The sequence below is a fragment of the Octopus sinensis genome, linkage group LG27 (assembly GCF_006345805.1).
Source record: "Octopus sinensis linkage group LG27, ASM634580v1, whole genome shotgun sequence".
NCBI classification, from domain to species: domain Eukaryota; kingdom Metazoa; phylum Mollusca; class Cephalopoda; order Octopoda; family Octopodidae; genus Octopus; species Octopus sinensis.
In genome coordinates, this window is record NC_043023.1 from 20503677 (window position 1) to 20521595 (window position 17919).

Below are 17919 nucleotides of genomic sequence, written 5' to 3' on the forward strand. Positions count from 1 at the left end.
GGTGTGTGTAGCAGTAATGGTGGCGAAAGTGTTGTTGTTTGTTGTTGTTGTGAGTGCATGTAGTTGTTGTTGCTGTTGGGAAGCTCTATTTGTTCGTGCCTCCCCTGTGTTTTCTGTGTCTTTTTTGTTTATTGCGTCTTTTCTTTTTCGGTGGCACCATGTGCCACTCCCCTTTCTCACTATCAGTGCTCGCACAATCCGAGCTGACCTGATCTGGAAAGGGGACATTTATCGGGTCCGTTTCCACAATTTATCGAAAATCAGTAATATTTGTAGGAAACGGTGCTGTTGCTGTAATTGTTGGTGTTGGTTTGGTGGTGGCCGGAGTTGGTGTCGCTCTTCGTGGAGGTGGTGATGGTAGTGTGGCAATTTTCGGTGTTTCAAGCTGGTTTTTTTTTTGTTGTTATAATGTCTTCTTTTTCTCTGCCTCCATTCTTTGTTTAAAAATGGGGCAGTCTTTCTTCAAATGTTTTTCGCTGCTGCAGAGGTAGCATTTTGGCCTCTGCCCTTCTACAGCAACGTGCAATCTGGTGCCGTCCGGCAAATTTACCGAATCAGATATGGAATTTATGTTTTCCTGCTGGATTTGTGCCAGCAGCTGTACTCCCATACCTGACCAGTTCTTCTCCCTTAATCTGCGTACATCCAGAATAGTGGCAGTGTCCTCTATGTCATAGAGGACAGCTGCCACCCGCCAAGATATATCCAGCTCGGGTGGCACCTGGTCAATTTTGATTTTCGTTACTTGCCGACCAAGGTAAGTCGGCAGGAGTAACAAATTATCTGTTTGTAATGTTTGGATGGCATGCTTTTTTCTGTTGGGAAGCAAACTTCTACAGTTCCAAACCGCTTTCATTAGTTACACAGCTCTTTTGGCCCCATATAGGCTTTAGAGCTATTTCTTGTTATTGTGGTGCGGCATTGTGTAATTTTTGTTACTTGCTGACCAAGGTATGTCGGTACAAGCAACAAACTTTCTGTCTGCAAGGGTGAAATGGCATGCGCCCTTGCATCCTCCTCTGTTGGGCAACGAACCTCCACAGTTCCAAAACGCCTCCCTCTGGTGACATAGCTCTTTTTTCCCCATATGGGCTTCAGAGCTATTTCCAGTTGTTGGGGTGTTGCGTTAATTAGTCTTTTGTTTTTCTTGTCGAAAACCTTGTAAAGTATTGTTTTCTTGTTTGTGTCATGTATGAGTTGTTGAGGTGTATTGAGGAAAACACTGTTCCCCTCTTTTCTCAACAACTCCATTGCATTTTTTATTTCCTCCATCGTAACGTTTACTTCCTCCGAGCTTTGTTTTGCAGCGGAGGCGAAATTGCTACGATGGCTTGTTGTGTTGTTGCTGGTGGTGGTGTCGTTGCTGGTCATCATTTTCTTTCCCTCCTTCTCCGGTACTGGAGCACTGGTAGAGGGAAGAGCAGGAAAATCTTCAATGACGTCAAAAGTGATCAACAATAACAATAACAATAATAATAACAATAACAATAACAATAATAATAATAATAATGATAATAATAATAATATTAATGGTATCAAATTTTGCTACAATGGCAGCCATTTTGGGGGAAGGGATGAGTTGATTACATCGACCCCAGTATGCAACTGGTACTTAATTTATTGAGACACCCCACCCCCGCCAAAAGGTTGAAGGCAAGGTTGACCTCGGTGGAATTTGAACTCAGAATGTAGCGACAGACAAAATATTGCTAAGCATTTTCCCTGGCATGTTAACAATTCCGTCAGATCGCCACCGTAATAATAACCCTTTCTGCTAAAAGCACAGGGCCTGGAATTTTGGAGGTGGGGGCCAGTTGATTATGTCAATCCCAGTACGAAACTGGTACTTAATTTATTGATCCCGAAAGGATGAAAGAAAAAGTCGACTTCAGAACACAGCGACGGATGAAAAGCTCTTATGCATTTCTCCCGGTGTGCTAACCATTCTGCCAGCTCACCACCTTTAATAATAATAATAATAATAATAATAATAAAAATGGTTTCAAATTTTGCCACAAGGGTAGGCATTTGGGGTGAGAGGATAAATCAATTACACTGACCAATAATAATAATAATAATAATCCTTTCTACAAATGGAACAAGACCTGAAATTTGTGGGGAGGGGACACGTCTTTTGTATCAACCTGTGTTTCACTGGTGCTTAATTTAATGACCCCTGAAAGGACGAAAGGCAAAGTTGACCTCAGCAAAATTTGAACTCAGAATATAGTGACAGGTGAATTTTGTCCAGCACGTTAACGATTCTGCCAGGTGACCACCTTAATAATAATAATAATAATTCTGTCTTCTGGAAGCACAAGACCTCGAATTTCGAGGAAGGGATTGAGTCGATTACATCGCCTCCAGTATGCAACTGGTACTTATTTAATCGCCCTTGAAAGGATGAAAGGCAAAAATCGACCCCAGCAGAATTTGAACTCAGAACATAGCAACAGGCAAATACCGGTAAGCATTGTGTCCAACATGCTAACGATTCTGCCAGCTCACTGCCTTAATAATGATAATAATGATAACGAGGGAGAAAATGTAACGATTCTTTGAGACTTTCCAGTACAAATGGACAGAACCATCAAAGTTAATAAACCAGATTTTGTTGTGAAAGACCAAAAACAATATTGGGAGACATGAATAATTCCTTGTGATCATAGACGCAGGAGTGGCCGTGTGGTAAATAGCTTGCTAACGAACCACATGGTTCCGGGTTCAGTCCCATTATGTGGCACCTTGGGCAAGTGTCTTCTGCTATAGCCCCGGGCCGACCAATGCCTTGTGAGTGGATTTGGTAGACGGAAACTGAAAGAAGCCTGTCATATATATGTATGTGTATATGTTTGTGTGTCTGTGTCTGTCCCCCTAGCATTGCTTGACAACCGATGCTGGTGTGTTTACGTCCCCGTCACTTAGCGGTTCGGCAAAAGAGACCGATAGAATAAGTACTGGCCTTACAAAAAGAATAAGTCCCGGGGTGGATTTGCTCGACTAAAAGCGGTGCTCCAGCATGGCCGCAGTCAAATGACTGAAACAAGTAAAAGAGAAAAGAGAACAATATTTCAGAAAAAGAATTTATCAAGCTCAGAAAATATAAAGATTTGATGTTTGAAGTTGCAAAAAACAAATGTGGCATTTCAAGATGGTTCCAATAGAAGTGATTGTAAGAATAAATGGAAGGAATCAAAGACAGGAACTGAAAATTATTTAAGAATGGTCCCTGTCTCATCATCTCATCATCAAGTGCAAAAGATTGTCTTAACTGGTAGGTCATACATATATAATGAGAACAGCTTTGACGATGTAAGAATGATTGCAACCCATGAATGAATAAAAATTTTTTTTTTTTTTCACATAACTTCATTTCATTTTGAAAATGAAGAATCTGGTGTTTGGTTTGACCCTTTTGATACCAACCTGGCTGAAACCACCTCTGGCTCTCTGTAGTACAAATGTCTTGTTTTTCATAAGTTTTGAATTAAAATCTTCCACCAAACCTTAGTCACAATTTATGTCCCTAACACTAGCTTAAGGATAACTAAGTTATTTTACTAAATTCTTTGTTATATTTAAAATTAATTGAAAGAAACACAGAACATCTCAACAGAAATACAGTAAAGGAAGGGTTAATGGCCTATCAATGTATATTGTGAGTTTCTTTGCCCCAGGAGTGAGAAAGACACTCGGCAAAAAATGGAAATAAAATTGAAAGAAATAATAGCCATCATGATTTACTGTCTACCTTTCATGCTGGCATGGGTTGGAAGCCTGTCAGGTGTGTGTGTGTTTGTTTTTACATAACATAGTGGTTTGGCAAAAGAGATTGATAGAATAAGCACCTGGCTTCTCTTGTAGCTTTACATTCTGAGTTTAAATTACGTCAAGGTAGACTTTGCCAGTCATACTTTCAGGTCAAAATAAGCACAAATTGAGCACCATAGTTGACGTAATTGACTTGCCCCTGTCCCCCAAATTTCAGCCTATAGTTGAAAGGATTATTATTATTATTATTATTATTATTATTAATAAGGCAGTGAGCTGGCAGAATCGTTAACATACCAGGTGAAATGCTCAGCGGTATTTCGTATGTCGTTACGTTCTGAGTTCAAATTCCACCAAGGTCAGCTTTCATTTTCATCCCGTCATCATCATCATCATCGTTTAACGTCCGCCTTCCATGCTAGCATGGGTTGGACAGTTCGACCGGGGATCTGGGAAGCCAGAAGGCTGCACCAGGCTCCGGTCTTATCTGGAAGTGTCTCTACAGCTGGATGCCCTTCCTAACGCCAACCACTCCATGAGTGTAGTGGGTGATTTTTACGTGCCACCCGCACAGGTGCCAGGCGAGGCTGGCAACAGCCACGGTCGGATTGGTGCATTTTACGTGCCACCAGCACGGAAGCCAGTCGAGGCGGCACTGGCTTGGGGCCATTAAATAAAGTACCAGTTAAATACTGGGGCTAACGTAATTGACAAGTCCCCTCCATTAAAATTTCTGGTCTTGTACCTATAGCCAAAAGGATTATTATCATTATCATTATCATTATTATTATTATTAATAATAATAATAATATTACAAAACAGAGATTCCTTACTTTTCCAGAAGGACTTCGATCTTTCTCTCGTCCCTTTTCCGGCGAGCCTCTTCTTCCATCTGTTTCTCATATCTGTCGGCAAAGAGGCTGGCAATATGCTCTTTGGAATTCTTCGTCTGTTCTTCCAGTTGTGACTGAAGACGTTCAATCTGCATTGACAAAATCTTGTTGTCCTGACGAAGACTTTCACACAAACACTTCGCCTCACACGATTTCTTCTTTTTCATTCCTACAATACAGAAAATATATATGTGCATGTATGGATGTGTGTGTGTATATATATATGTGCCAGTGGCACGTAAAAGGCACCATTCGACTGTGATCGTTACCAGCGTCGCCTTACTGGCACTCGAGCCCCGTGCTAGTGGGGTGTTAAGAGCACCAGTGGAGGCGCAATGGCCCAGTGGTTAGGGCAGCGGACTCGCGGTCGTAGGATCGTGGTTTCGATTCCCAGACCGGGCGTTGTGAGTGTTTATTGAGCGAAAACACCTAAAGCTCCACGAGGCTCCGGCAGGGGATGGTGGTGATCCCTGCTGTACTCTTTCACCACAACTTTCTCTCACTCTTACTTCCTGTTTCTGTTGTACCTGTATTTCAAAGGGCCGGCCTTGTCACTCTCTGTGTCACGCTGAATATCCCCGAGAACTACGTTAAGGGTACACGTGTCTGTGGAGTGCTCAGCCACTTACACGTTAATTCCACGAGCAGGCTGTTCCGTTGATTCGGATCAACCGGAACCCTCGTCGTCGTAACCGACGGGGTGCTTCCATCCATATTGAGCGAAAACACCTAAAGCTCCACGAGGCTCCTGCAGGGGATGGTGGTGATCCCTGCTGTACTCTTTCACCACAACTTTCTCTCACTCTTACTTCCTGTTTCTGTTGTACCTGTATTTCAAAGGGCCGGCCTTGTCACTCTCTGTGTCACGCTGAATATCCCCGAGAACTACGTTAAGGGTACACGTGTCTGTGGAGTGCTCAGCCACTTACACGTTAATTCCACGAGCAGGCTGTTCCGTTGATTCGGATCAACCGGAACCCTCGTCGTCGTAACCGACGGGGTGCTTCCATCCATATTGAGCGAAAACACCTAAAGCTCCACGAGGCTCCTGCAGGGGATGGTGGTGATCCCTGCTGTACTCTTTCACCACAACTTTCTCTCACTCTTACTTCCTGTTTCTGTTGTACCTGTATTTCAAAGGGCCGGCCTTGTCACTCTCTGTGTCACTCTGAATATCCCTGAGAACTACGTTAAGGGTACACGTGTCTGTGGAGTGCTCAGCCACTTACACGTTAATTTCACGATTAGGCTGTTCCGTTGATTCGGATCAACCGGAACCCTCATCGTCGTAACCGACGGAGTGCTTCCAAGAGCACCATCCAAGCATGATCGTTGCCAGAGCGGCTATCTGGCCTCCGTGCCGGTGGCACATAAAAGACACCATTCAAGCGTGATCGTTATCAGCGTCGCCTTACTGGGACCTGTGCCAGTGACATGTGTAAAAGATTCGAGTAAGGTCATTGCCAGTACCACCTGACTGGTCCTGTGCCAGTGGCACGTTAAAAGCACCCACTACACTCTTGGAGTGGTTGGCATTCGGAAGGGCATCCAGCTGTAGAAACTCTGCCAGATCAAGATTGAGGCCTGGTGCAGCCATCTGGTTCGCCAGCCCTCAGTGAAATTGTCCAACCCATGCCAGCATGGAAAGCGGACGTTAAACGATGATAATGATGACGATGATTATATATATATATATATATATATATATAGGAAAGTGAATGAATTATCTTAGTATGGATAATTCGGTTAATCGATACCTGGGTAGCAAATTCACAGTTGAAGCTATATGCCAAGGGCAGAAATCCCGTGTTTCCGTGTGTAAATTTGTGTTTTTTAACTATGAATAAATGAAAGAATGGAGTTGAACAACGATTTTAACAAAATTCCTTTACCCTCGACACATGTTTCGAAGGCAGCATATTCCTAATTCCGAAGGAATAAAGGGTGCATTATGCCGCTATCTCATCAGGAAAGACAAGGAACTTATTCCAGCATCATGAAGAGCAAAAACTTTTAGATGACTGCCCACATGATGTCCACAGTAATAATGAGTGTTTGTTTTTTTGTTGCATAATGCACCCTTTATTCCTTCGGAATTAAGAATATGCAGCCTTCGAAACATGTGTCGAGAGTAAAGGAATTTTGTTAAAATCGTCGCTCAACTCCATTCTTTCTTTCATTTATATATATATACCACTAAGCAGTTCACCTGGCGTGTTAACGATTCTGCCAGCTCACCGCCTTATTAATAATGATAAATATACACACACACACATGTCTTGCAAGTTACTTGGTGACGTTCTTAGTGCAGGGGCCACTTAAAAAGCGTCCAGTCCACACTGTAAAGTGGTTGGTGTTTGGTGGGGCATCCAACAGTAAAAAGCTTGCCAAACCTGCCCTCACCTGTGTCCATGCCACATAAAAGCACTGAGTCCACTCTGCTGGGTGGTTGGTGCTAGGAAGGGCATCCAGCTGTAAAAGTCCAGCCAAAACAGACACAGAAGTCTGGTGCAGGCTTCTGTCAAACCATCCCACCCATGCCAGAATGGAAGGCAGACATTAAACAATGATGATGAATGTGTGTGTGTGTAATATAGACGTAGGAGTGGCTGTGTGGTAAGTAGCTTGCTTACCAACCACATGGTTCCAGGTTCAGTCCCACTGCGTGGCACCTTGGGCAAGTGGCTTCTACTACAGCCTCGGCCCGACCAAAGCCTTGTGAGTGGATTTGGTAGACGGAAACTGAAAGAAGCCTGTCGTATATATGTATATATATATATGTGTGTGTATATGTTTGTCTTTGTTTGTCCCCCAACATCGCTTGACAGCCCTAGTACTTATTCTATCAGTCTCTTTTGCCGAACCACTAAGTTACGGGGCCGTAAACACAACAGCATTGGTTGTCAAGCGATATTAAGGGGACAAACACAGACACACAAACATACACACACGTATATACACACACACATATATATATACATATATACGACGGCTTCTTTCAGTTTCCGTCTACCAAATCCACTCACAAGGCTTTGGCCGGCCCGAGGCTATAGTAGAAGCCACTTGCCCAAGGTGCCACGCAGTGGGACTGAACCCGGAACCATGTGGTTGGTAAGTAAGCTACCACACAACCACTCCTGCGGCTCTGATAGAAATTCTTCTTTTGAAGTGATCCAAATTAAAACGTTCCTTCAATAGTCTCCGTTCCAAACACAGACCCAAAGATAGGGTTAGGGGTCAGGCAAGGAACACCAGTCGTCTGGATGGGTGAAGACATCTCGGCTGTTTCTCAGGACTTTCCCTGAAGGATTGCATATGCCAAATGGTTTGGAAGCAGAGAGGGGGGAGAGAGGGGAGAGAGAGACAGAGAGAGGGAGGGAAAGGCAGACAGAGAGAGGGAGGGAGAGGCTGACAGAGGGAGAGGGAGAGGCAGACAGAGAGAGGGAGGGAGAGGCAGACAGAGAGAGGAAGGGAGAGGCAGACAGAGAGAGGGAGGGAGAGGCTGACAGAGGGAGAGGCAGACAGAGAGGGAGGGAGAGGGAGAGAGAGAGGGGGAGATAGACAGAGAGAGAGAGGGAGGGAGAGATAGACAGAGAGAAAGAGGGAGGGAGAGATAGACAGAGAGAAAGAGGGAGGGAGAGATAGACAGAGAGAAAGAGGGAGGGAGAGATAGACAGAAAGAAAGAGGGAGGGAGAGATAGACAGAGAGAGAGAGAGAGGGAGAGATAGACAGAGAGAAAGAGGGAGGGAGAGATAGACAGAGAGAGAGAGAGAGGGAGAGGTTGACAGAGCGAGAGAGAGAGGGAGATAGAGTGAGAAAGAGATAGGGAGTGGGTGAACAAGAGAGGAAGGGAGTGAGAAGTGTTCAGATACCAACCTTGGTTCTCACTCTTGGAGTATTTCTGCTCAATGATGGCCATGGCTGGAGGTTCCTTATGGAAATAAGTCACCTCCCCCTCTGGGTAGCCTCCCAGGCTCAAAAGGTGCTGGATTTTCTGTTTATCTTCAAGTTCCCTCAGCTGAAACGACAAAAGACAGGAAGATACAAGACGTTCCACCTGTGACCATCCCATCTTTTATTCAGGCACAGTGTATCTAGGACTACATTATCTAATGTATAGTACAGGAGTTAGTAGATATAGTTGTTGCTTAGCCCTAGGTCAGTCCTGATCCAGACAGACCTATGATCATAGACGTTCCACCTGTGACCATCCCATCTTTTATTCAGGCATAGTGTATCTAGGACTACATTACCTAATGTATAGTACAGGAGTTAGTAGCTATAGTTGTTGCTTAGCCCCAGGTCAGTCCTGATCCAGGCAGACCTATGATCAAAGACGTTCCAGCTGTGACCATCCCATCTTTTATTCAGGCCTAGTGTATCTAGGACTACATTATCTAATGTATAGTACAGGAGTTAGTAGCTATAGTTGTTGTTTAGCCCTAGGTCAGTCCTGATCCAGGCAGACCTATGATCATAGACGTTCCACCTGTGACCATCCCATCTTTTATTCAGGCATAGTGTATCTAGGACTACATTATCTAATGTATAGTACAGGAGTTAGTAGCTATAGTTGTTGTTTAGCCCTAGGTCAGTCCTGATCCAGGCAGACCTATGATCATAGACGTTCCACCTGTGACCATCCCATCTTTTATTCAGGCATAGTGTATCTAGGACTACATTATCTAATGTATAGTACAGGAGTTAGTAGCTATAGTTGTTGCTTAGCCCCAGGTCAGTCCTGATCCAGGCAGACCTATGATCAAAGACGTTCCAGCTGTGACCATCCCATCTTTTATTCAGGCCTAGTGTATCTAGGACTACATTATCTAATGTATAGTACAGGAGTTAGTAGCTATAGTTGTTGCTTAGCCCCAGGTCAGTCCTGATCCAGACAGGCCTACGACCAAAGATGTTCCAGCTGTGACCATTCCATCTTTTATTCAGGCATGGTGTACCTAGGACTACATTATCTAATGTACAGTATAGGAGTTAGTACCAGTGACTCCATAGTTGCAGTGTTTAACCCAAAGTCAATCCTGATCCAAGGTTTGCATTTTTCTTTCTTTTTTTATTTTTTTTGTAAACTAAGTAAAAAAAATTGTGTTGAATTAAAGGAGATTTGCCTACTATTTCTAGCAGGCTTCCAAAAGTGGTCAGTAAGTGTACAGTACCTTTAGACGGTCGTTCTCTGCATAGAGCCGCAACACATGGTCTTTCTCCTGGTACAGGAAAAGCTGCATGTCACTAAGGGCCTGTTGGAGCTCCACAATTTCACCCTCTCGCTGACGGATCTCCCACTGCAGTTTGCCCTACGATGGAAATTGGACAACTGCTTTAGATATATATAATATGAGGGAATATTATTCCAAACTTACAGGGAAAAATTCAATTTAGAAATACTCTCTCTCTCTCTCTTTTACTTGTTTCAGTCATTTGACTGCGGCCATGCTGGAGCACCGCCTTTAGTCGAGCAAATCGACCCCGGGACTTATTCTTTTCTAAGCCCAGTACTTATTCTATCGGTCTCTTTTGCCGAACCGCTAAGTGACGGGGACGTAAACACACCAGCATCGGTTGTCAAGCAATGCTAGGGGGACAAACACACAAACGCACACATATATATATATACATATATACGACGGGCTTCTTTCAGTTTCCGTCTACCAAATCCACTCACAACGCATTGGTCGGCCCGAGTATATAGTAGAAGACACTTGCCCAAGGTGCCACGCAGTGGGACCGAACCCGGAGCCATGTGGTTGGTAAGCAAGCTACTTACCACACAGCCACTCCTGCGCCTATATACATATATACGACAGGCTTCTTTCAGTTTCCGTCTACCAAATCCACTCACAAGGCATTGGTCGGCCCGAGGCTATAGCAGAAGACACTTGCCCAAGATGCCACGCAGTGGGACCGAACCCGGAACCATGTGGTTGGTAAACAAGCTACTTACCACACAGCCACTCCTGCACTTAACGATTCTGCCAGTCATTAATAATAATCTTTTCTATTATTGGTACAAGGCTTTTAATAATTTGTTGGGAGCGGGGCAAGTTGATTCTACAGACCCCAGTACGTGACTGGTATTTACTTTATCAGCCTTGGAAGGCTGGCCATGGCAGGATTGGAACCCACATCGTTAAATCTGAGCAAATCCAGTCAGGCATTTTCGCTAATGGAGCAATGATGTTGCCAGCTTGCTGCCTAATAATAATAATAATAATAATATAGTAGTAGTATAGGCGCAGGAGTGGTTGTGTGGTAAGTAGCTTGCTAACCAACCACATGGTTCCGGGTTCAGTCCCACTGCGTGGCATCTTGGGCAAGTGTCTTCTGCTATAGCCCCGGGCCGACCAATGCCTTGTGAGTGGATTTGGTAGACGGAAACTGAAAGAAGCCCGTCGTATATATGTATATATATATGTATATATATATATATATGTATATATATATATATATGTATATATAACGGGAAGCTTTATGAAAATAAACAAAAGACAAAGGCAGGTGGAAAACAAACGAACAATTGTATTAGTATATGTATATATATATATATATGTATATATGTGTGTTTGTGTGTGTGTGTTTGTCCCCCTAGCATTGCTTGACAACCGATGCTGGTGTGTTTACGTCCCCGTCACTTAGCGGTTCGGCAAAAGAGACCGATAGAATAAGTACTTGGCTTACAAAAGAATAAGTCCCAGGGTCGAGTTGCTCGACTAAAGGCGGTGCTCCAGCATGGCCACAGTCAAATGACTGAAACAAGTAAAAGAGTAAAGAGTATTAGTAGCAGTAATAATAATAATAATAATAATAATAATAATCTGTTCTTATTTATTAAAAGGCAGTGCTCCAGCATGGCCGTAGTCATATGACGAAATATATAAAGGAATAAAAAAGGAGAATCTCTGTGTCTGGGCGATTTGAGAAAGTCGTATTAAGGGAGATAACTCCAAAGTTTGACTTGACAATTTTATACCTTCCTCTGTGTGTGTGTGTGTTCGTTGTGTTTCACCATTCACAATCGATGTTGGATTGTCTGTCAGGGATTCTTACCATTTTTTTTTTTTTAATCTATGGACCCTTTTGAAATAATATCTTATTCTGGTGTTTAAAAACTAATGTTACAGGAACATCTTTGAAAACCCAGCTGTTTCTTGCAATACAGACATCTAACACCAAAACTTTATCATAATGGACCCTTAAAATATTACTACAGATCCTCAATTTACTATTTTGCTTGTGTGGACCCTCTTTGATTACCCTTTTATTCTGGTGGACCACCACCCCTAGGCATCTGATGTTGGAAAACTAGTTCCATTGAATCTTCTTTCAAAACCCCTATTTTATTTTTCCCCATGTACAATGTTCAAGAAAGAACCCCAGCGGTTTCTAGCAATACAGACCAATACATACATCTACAGCAAAACTTTATCACGGACCCTTAAAATACTATTGTGGAGCCCCAATTGACTCTTTTGCTTGTGTGGACCCTCTTTGATTACCCTTTTATTCTGGTGGATCCCCAGAGTCATCCAATGTTTAAAAACTTGTGTAGGTTGAACCCTGTAAAATGTTTGAGAAATAAACCCAGCTGTTTCTTGCAATACAGACATCTACAGCAAACCTTCATCACGGACCCTTAAAATACTACCACAGATCCTCAATTTACTATTTTGCTTGTGTGGACCCCTATGATTACTATTTCATTCTGGTGGACCCCACAGCCATTCGATGTTCAAAAACTGGTTTCACAGAATCTTCTTCCAAAATTCCTGTTTTGTTTTCCACATCAACTTGTGTAGAATGAATTATGTAAAACGTTAAAGAAAGAAACCCAGCTGTTTCCTGCAATACATACATCTAAAGCAGGGCTTCTCAAGCATTTCTTTTTATCTAAGGGCCCTTTTGAAATACCATTTTATTTTGGTGGAACCCTGTAGTCATTTGATGTAGCCAACTAGTTTTATAGAAACTGCCTCAAAATTCCCATTTTGTTTTCCATTTGTGTAGGTTAAACTGTGTAAAACATTAGAGAAAGAAACCCAGCTGTTTCTTGCAATACAGACCAATACATACATCTAAAGCAAGAGTTCTCAATCATTTTCTATCTATGGATCTGTGCCGGTGGCACATAAACAGCACCATCCGATTGTGGCCGTTTGCCAGCCTCGTCTGGCACGTAAAAAGCACCCACTACACTCACAGAGTGGTTGGCGTTAGGAAGGGCATCCAGCTGTAGAAACATTGCCAGATCAGACTGGAGCCTGGTGCAGCCTTCTGGCTTCGCAGACCCCAGTTGAACCGTTCCCACCCATGCCAGCATGGAAAGCGGACGCTAAAATCTCTAAAATTGTCAAGAAGGCCGAGGGTGTCTTGGCATCACTCAGCAAGACTTTTGTTAGCCGCTCTCCAGCCATCTATTTAAAACTGTATACAGCTATGGTACGACCACACTTGGAATTTGCATCATCAGTTTGGAATCCCTATCTTGCTCAGAACATTGACCTCCTGGAATCTGTCCAGAGACGTGCAACCAAACGCATACCCTCCATCAGACACCTACCATATTCTGAGCGCCTTGTTTCCCTGGGCATGGATTCACTGAAGCTCCGGCGTCTGGCGACGGACTTCGTAAACACCCACAAAGTTATCAACCACCTCACCAACAACAACACTGAACACCTTTTTGATCTCCATGTGTCTAACACACGTGGACATGCCTACAAAGTCAGAAAACAACACAGCTCCCATGACTTTCGCAAACATTTCTTCACGCTCAGAGTTGCTGAAGCATGGAATAAACTGCCTGCGTCAGTTGTTGACTGCCATGACACTGCATCCTTTAAGGCCCTCATGCTCTCCAAAATCTGCCGAAACTACACCTGATTATATATACACTTTAGATGAGTTGTAGTGCACCTGAGCACTGTACACAATTATTATTATTATTATTTTAAACGATGATGATGATGGACCCCTTTGAAATACTATTTTATTCCGGTGGACCCCATAGGCATTTGATGTTTTAAACTTGTGTAGGTTCACCTATGTAAAGTGTTAAAGAAACCTCACTCACTGTTTCTTCCAATACATACATCAACAGCAAAACTTCATCATGGGCCCTTAAAATAATATTGTGGATTACCAATTTACTATTTTGTTATGTGGACTCCCCAAATTCTTATATGGACCTTTAGGGGCCATATTGTTCCCATTTGAGAGCCACTGGTCTATATCCCCTTAACCCTAATTTATCCATAAAAGACCAATAGAATTCACCAGATTTTAAAAAGGGCCTGGGGTTGATTTGATCAATTAAACCAGGGTCCACTTGGCCCTTGGGTGGAAGGGGATCCTTTACAAGATTGTTGTTTTAATTTACCAAAAGAGTGTCACCTTTCCTTCATCAGCTCCTGACCCTTACAGGACCCCAAGGTTGCACCCAGATTATTTTAATGTCCGCATCCACCTTAAGGCAGCGAGATGGCAGAATTGTTAACACACCAGGCGAAATGCTTAACAGTGTTTCGTCTGCCGTTATGTTCTGAGTTCAAATTCCGCTGAGGCTGACTTTTCTTTTCATCCTTTCGGGGTCGATAAATTAAGTACCAGTCAAATACTAGGGTCAGTGTGATCAACTATCCCTCTCCCCACAAATTTCAGGCCCTGTGCCTTTAGTAGAATGGATTATTATTATTATTAAGGGGGTGAGCTGGCAGAATCGTTAGCATGCTGGGCAAAATGCTTAGCCATATTTCGTCTGCCCCTACGTTCTGAGTTCAAATTCCGCCGAGGTCAACTTTGCCTTTCATCCTTCCGAGGTCAATTAAATAAGTACCAGTTACGTACTGGGGCCAATGTAATCGACTTAATCCCTTCCCCAAATTTAAGGCCTTGTGCTTCCAGCAAAAAAGAATTGTTTTAACGTCCCCTTTTCCACTCTTGCATCAGAGGGAATTTGCAGACATACTTAGTATGTTCTTTGATTAATTTTAATCCTTCAGCTATTTAATGCTTTTTTTGAGTTTTGCAATTGCTGATAATATTAATTCTGTGTTACCATTTTTAAATTGTTACACTAGATAATAATAGAGTCAATGATATCTTCACAAATTATTTTTCCTTAATTATTTCGAAATCGATCAACATCAATGGAATTTGTAGCTGTGATACCAGTGCCGGTGGCACGTAAGAGAACCATCCGATCGTGGCCGTAGCCAACGCCGCCACGACTGGCCTCCGCGCAGGTGGCACGTAACAAACACCATCTGATCGTGGCTGTTGCCAGCCTCGCCTGGCCTCCGTGCCGGTGGCACATAAAAAGCACCATCTGATAGTGGCCATTGCCAGCCTCGTCTCGCCTCTGTGTCGGTGACACAAAAAAAGCACCCACTACACTCTTGGAGTGGTTGGCGTTAGGAAGGGCATCAAGCTGTAGAAACAGTGCCAGATCTGACTGGGCCTGGTGCAGCCTCCTGGCTTCCCAGACCCCAGTTGAACCGTCCAACCCATGCTAGCATGAAAAACAGACGTTAAACGATGATGATGATAATTGCTCTGTATTGAAATTATACACAATTGTTTTGGCAAGCTGGATGCCCTTCCTAACACCGACCACTCAGCTGAATGGACTTCGTACTCTTTGCATGGCACAAGCACAGGCGAAATCAGTTTTTGGAAAGGATTTTACAGCTGACGGTGGCACCCTTCACCTGCTCAACTGACCCTTACAAAATCCCAAGTGGCACCCTTCACCTGCTCAACTTACCCTTACAAAATCCCAAGTGGCACCCTTCACCTGCTCAACTGACCCTTACAAAATCCCAAGTGGCACCCTTCACCTGCTCAACTGACCCATACAAAATCCCAAGTGGAACCCTTCACCTGCTCAACTGACCCTTACAAAATCCCAAGTGGCACCCTTCACCTGCTCAACTGACCCTTACAAAATCCCAAGTGGCACCCTTCACCTGCTCAACTGACCCTTACAAAATCCCAAGTGGCACCCTTCACCTGCTCAACTGACCCTTACAAAATCCCAAGTGGCACCCTTCACCTGCTCAACTGACCCTTACAAAATCCCAAGTGTCACCCTTCACCTGCTCAACTGACCCTTACAAAATCCCAAGTGGCACCCTTCACCTGCTCAACTGACCCTTACAAAATCCCAAGTGGCACCCTTCACCTGCTCAACTGACCCTTACAAAATCCCAAGTTCCCATCCTGACCTTGAATATAAAACCATGGCCTCTTCCCATGACCAGCTCCAGATCCTTACAAAGCTCCCAGATTCCAACCCCTGTGTATAAACAGTTAATACATTAACCAACAAATCAAAATAGACTTGTGATTAACTTTAGACATGGCATGAAAATTACCGATGTCTCCAAAAGAGTGTCGTGGAGTTTAGTGACATCCAACAAACACTCAAGTTTTTCCCAAAATCCAGGGTTTTTATAACTGCTCAACTTGACTAAAAAGAATCAAAATCCATGACAAATATTCTTTACGAAACTTTTAGAATCTTTATATGACAGGCGCAGGAGTGGCTGTGTAGTAAGTAGCTTGCTTACGAACCACATGGTTCTGGGTTCAGTCCCACTGCATGGTACCTTGGGCAAGTGTCTTCTACTATAGCCTCTGGCCGACCAAAGCCTTGTGAGTGGATTTGGTAGACGGAAACTGAAAGAAGCCTGTCATATATATGTATATATATATATGTATGTGTGTGTCTGTGTGTCTGTGTTTGTCTCCCTAGCTTTGCTTGACAACCGATGCTGGTGTGTTTATGTCCCCGTTACTTAGCGGTTCGGCAAAAGAGACCGATAGAATAAGTACTGGGCTTACAAAAAAAGAATAAGTCCCGGGGTCGAGTTGCTCGATTAAAAGGCGGTGCTCCAGCATGGCCACAGTCAAATGACTGAAACAAGTAAAAGAGTAAAAGAGAGAGAGAGAGTCATATGAACCAATGGCAAAAAACGAAAATGACAATTCTTCGGCAAAGACATTACGACATTTTGCCAATTCACGCCACATTTCAAAATGGCTAAAATGGTTATTGCTACACAGTAAATATGAAACAAGAAATACCATTTCCTCGTAGGTTTCCTTGTAGGCGTCGATGTGGGTCACGATGCCGGTGTGTTCCTCGTTGTATTCGGCGATCTTCTTGCGATAGAACTCGAGGAGTTCTCTGGATGGTCTTAGTTGGCCTGCGGAGGAGATTGAACGGGGGACAATAAATGAAGGAGACAGGTAGGGACGACATGGTTGGAGGGACTGAGGGAGGAGGGAAGAGGAGAGAAACCCATCCACAACCACACACACACACAACAGGATGTTGGAAAAGTTTCTTGGTGAGCTGGCAGAACCGTTAGCACGCCGGGCGAAATGCTTTGCGGTATTTCGTCTGTCATTACGTTCTGAGTTCAAATTCCGCCGAGGACTTTACGTTTCATCCTTTCGGGGTCAATAAATTAAGCACCAGTTACGCACTGGGGTCGATGTAATCGACTTAATACCTATGTCTGTCTTTGTTTGTCCCCTCTATGTTTAGCCCCTTGTGGGTAATAAAGAAATAGGTATTATTTATTCCTCATTACTTATGTCTTATTTGCAAACCCCAGGGGTCAGCAGACAGGGGTAAATTACTCCAAGTGGGGTAAAAATGAAATTCTTAGGGCTAATGAGGAATCTTCTAGTAATACTACATCTGTTCAAGGTAACAGACATGATTAAGAGACACCATGTCATTTTGAACTACAAACAGTTTGATTGCTAAGGCATTGTCAAGTGACTAAACATTTGTCAATTGTCCATTACCCTTATTTTTCGACACACACGTCAAAGTTGTCCATTAGGGTAATGGACAACTTTTTTTGATAGATTCCAGGTTCAGTCTTGTGTGGCACCTTGGGCAAGTGCCTTCTACTCTAGCCTCAGGGGGACAAACACAGACACACACACATACAGATATATATATATATATATATATATATATACGTACATACATACGACGGGCTTCTTTCAGTTTCCGTCTACCAAATCCACTCACAAGGCATTGGTCTGTCCGGGGCTATAGCAGAAGACACTTGCCCGAGGGCCACGCAGTGGGACTGAACCCGGAACCATGTGGTTCGTAAGCAAGCTACTTAGCACACAGCCACTCCTGCGCCTATATAAATAAATAAATATGTGCGTGTTCCCACCATATATATATATATATATATATATATATATATATAT

The 17919-nt window shown here is 43.4% G+C and overlaps 1 protein-coding gene across 4 annotated transcripts in view; it reads right to left on the minus strand.

Annotated features, from left to right (window-relative positions):
• The window catches only part of LOC115225349 (coiled-coil domain-containing protein 77-like), a 104460-nt gene that overhangs the window by 15513 nt on the left and 71028 nt on the right, over positions 1-17919 (minus strand). For 3 of the 4 annotated variants that reach the window (XM_029796299.2, XM_036514123.1, XM_036514122.1), the window contains exons 3-6: positions 16765-16886; positions 9840-9977; positions 8542-8683; positions 4605-4833 (exon numbers count right to left, since the gene is read on the minus strand). In XM_029796299.2, the coding sequence (XP_029652159.1) occupies positions 4605-4833; positions 8542-8683; positions 9840-9977; positions 16765-16886 (631 nt within the window). Of the gene's footprint in view, positions 1-146; positions 1406-4604; positions 4834-8541; positions 8684-9839; positions 9978-16764; positions 16887-17919 lie in introns of those variants that run through there. The other variant, XM_036514125.1, reaches the window with a different exon arrangement.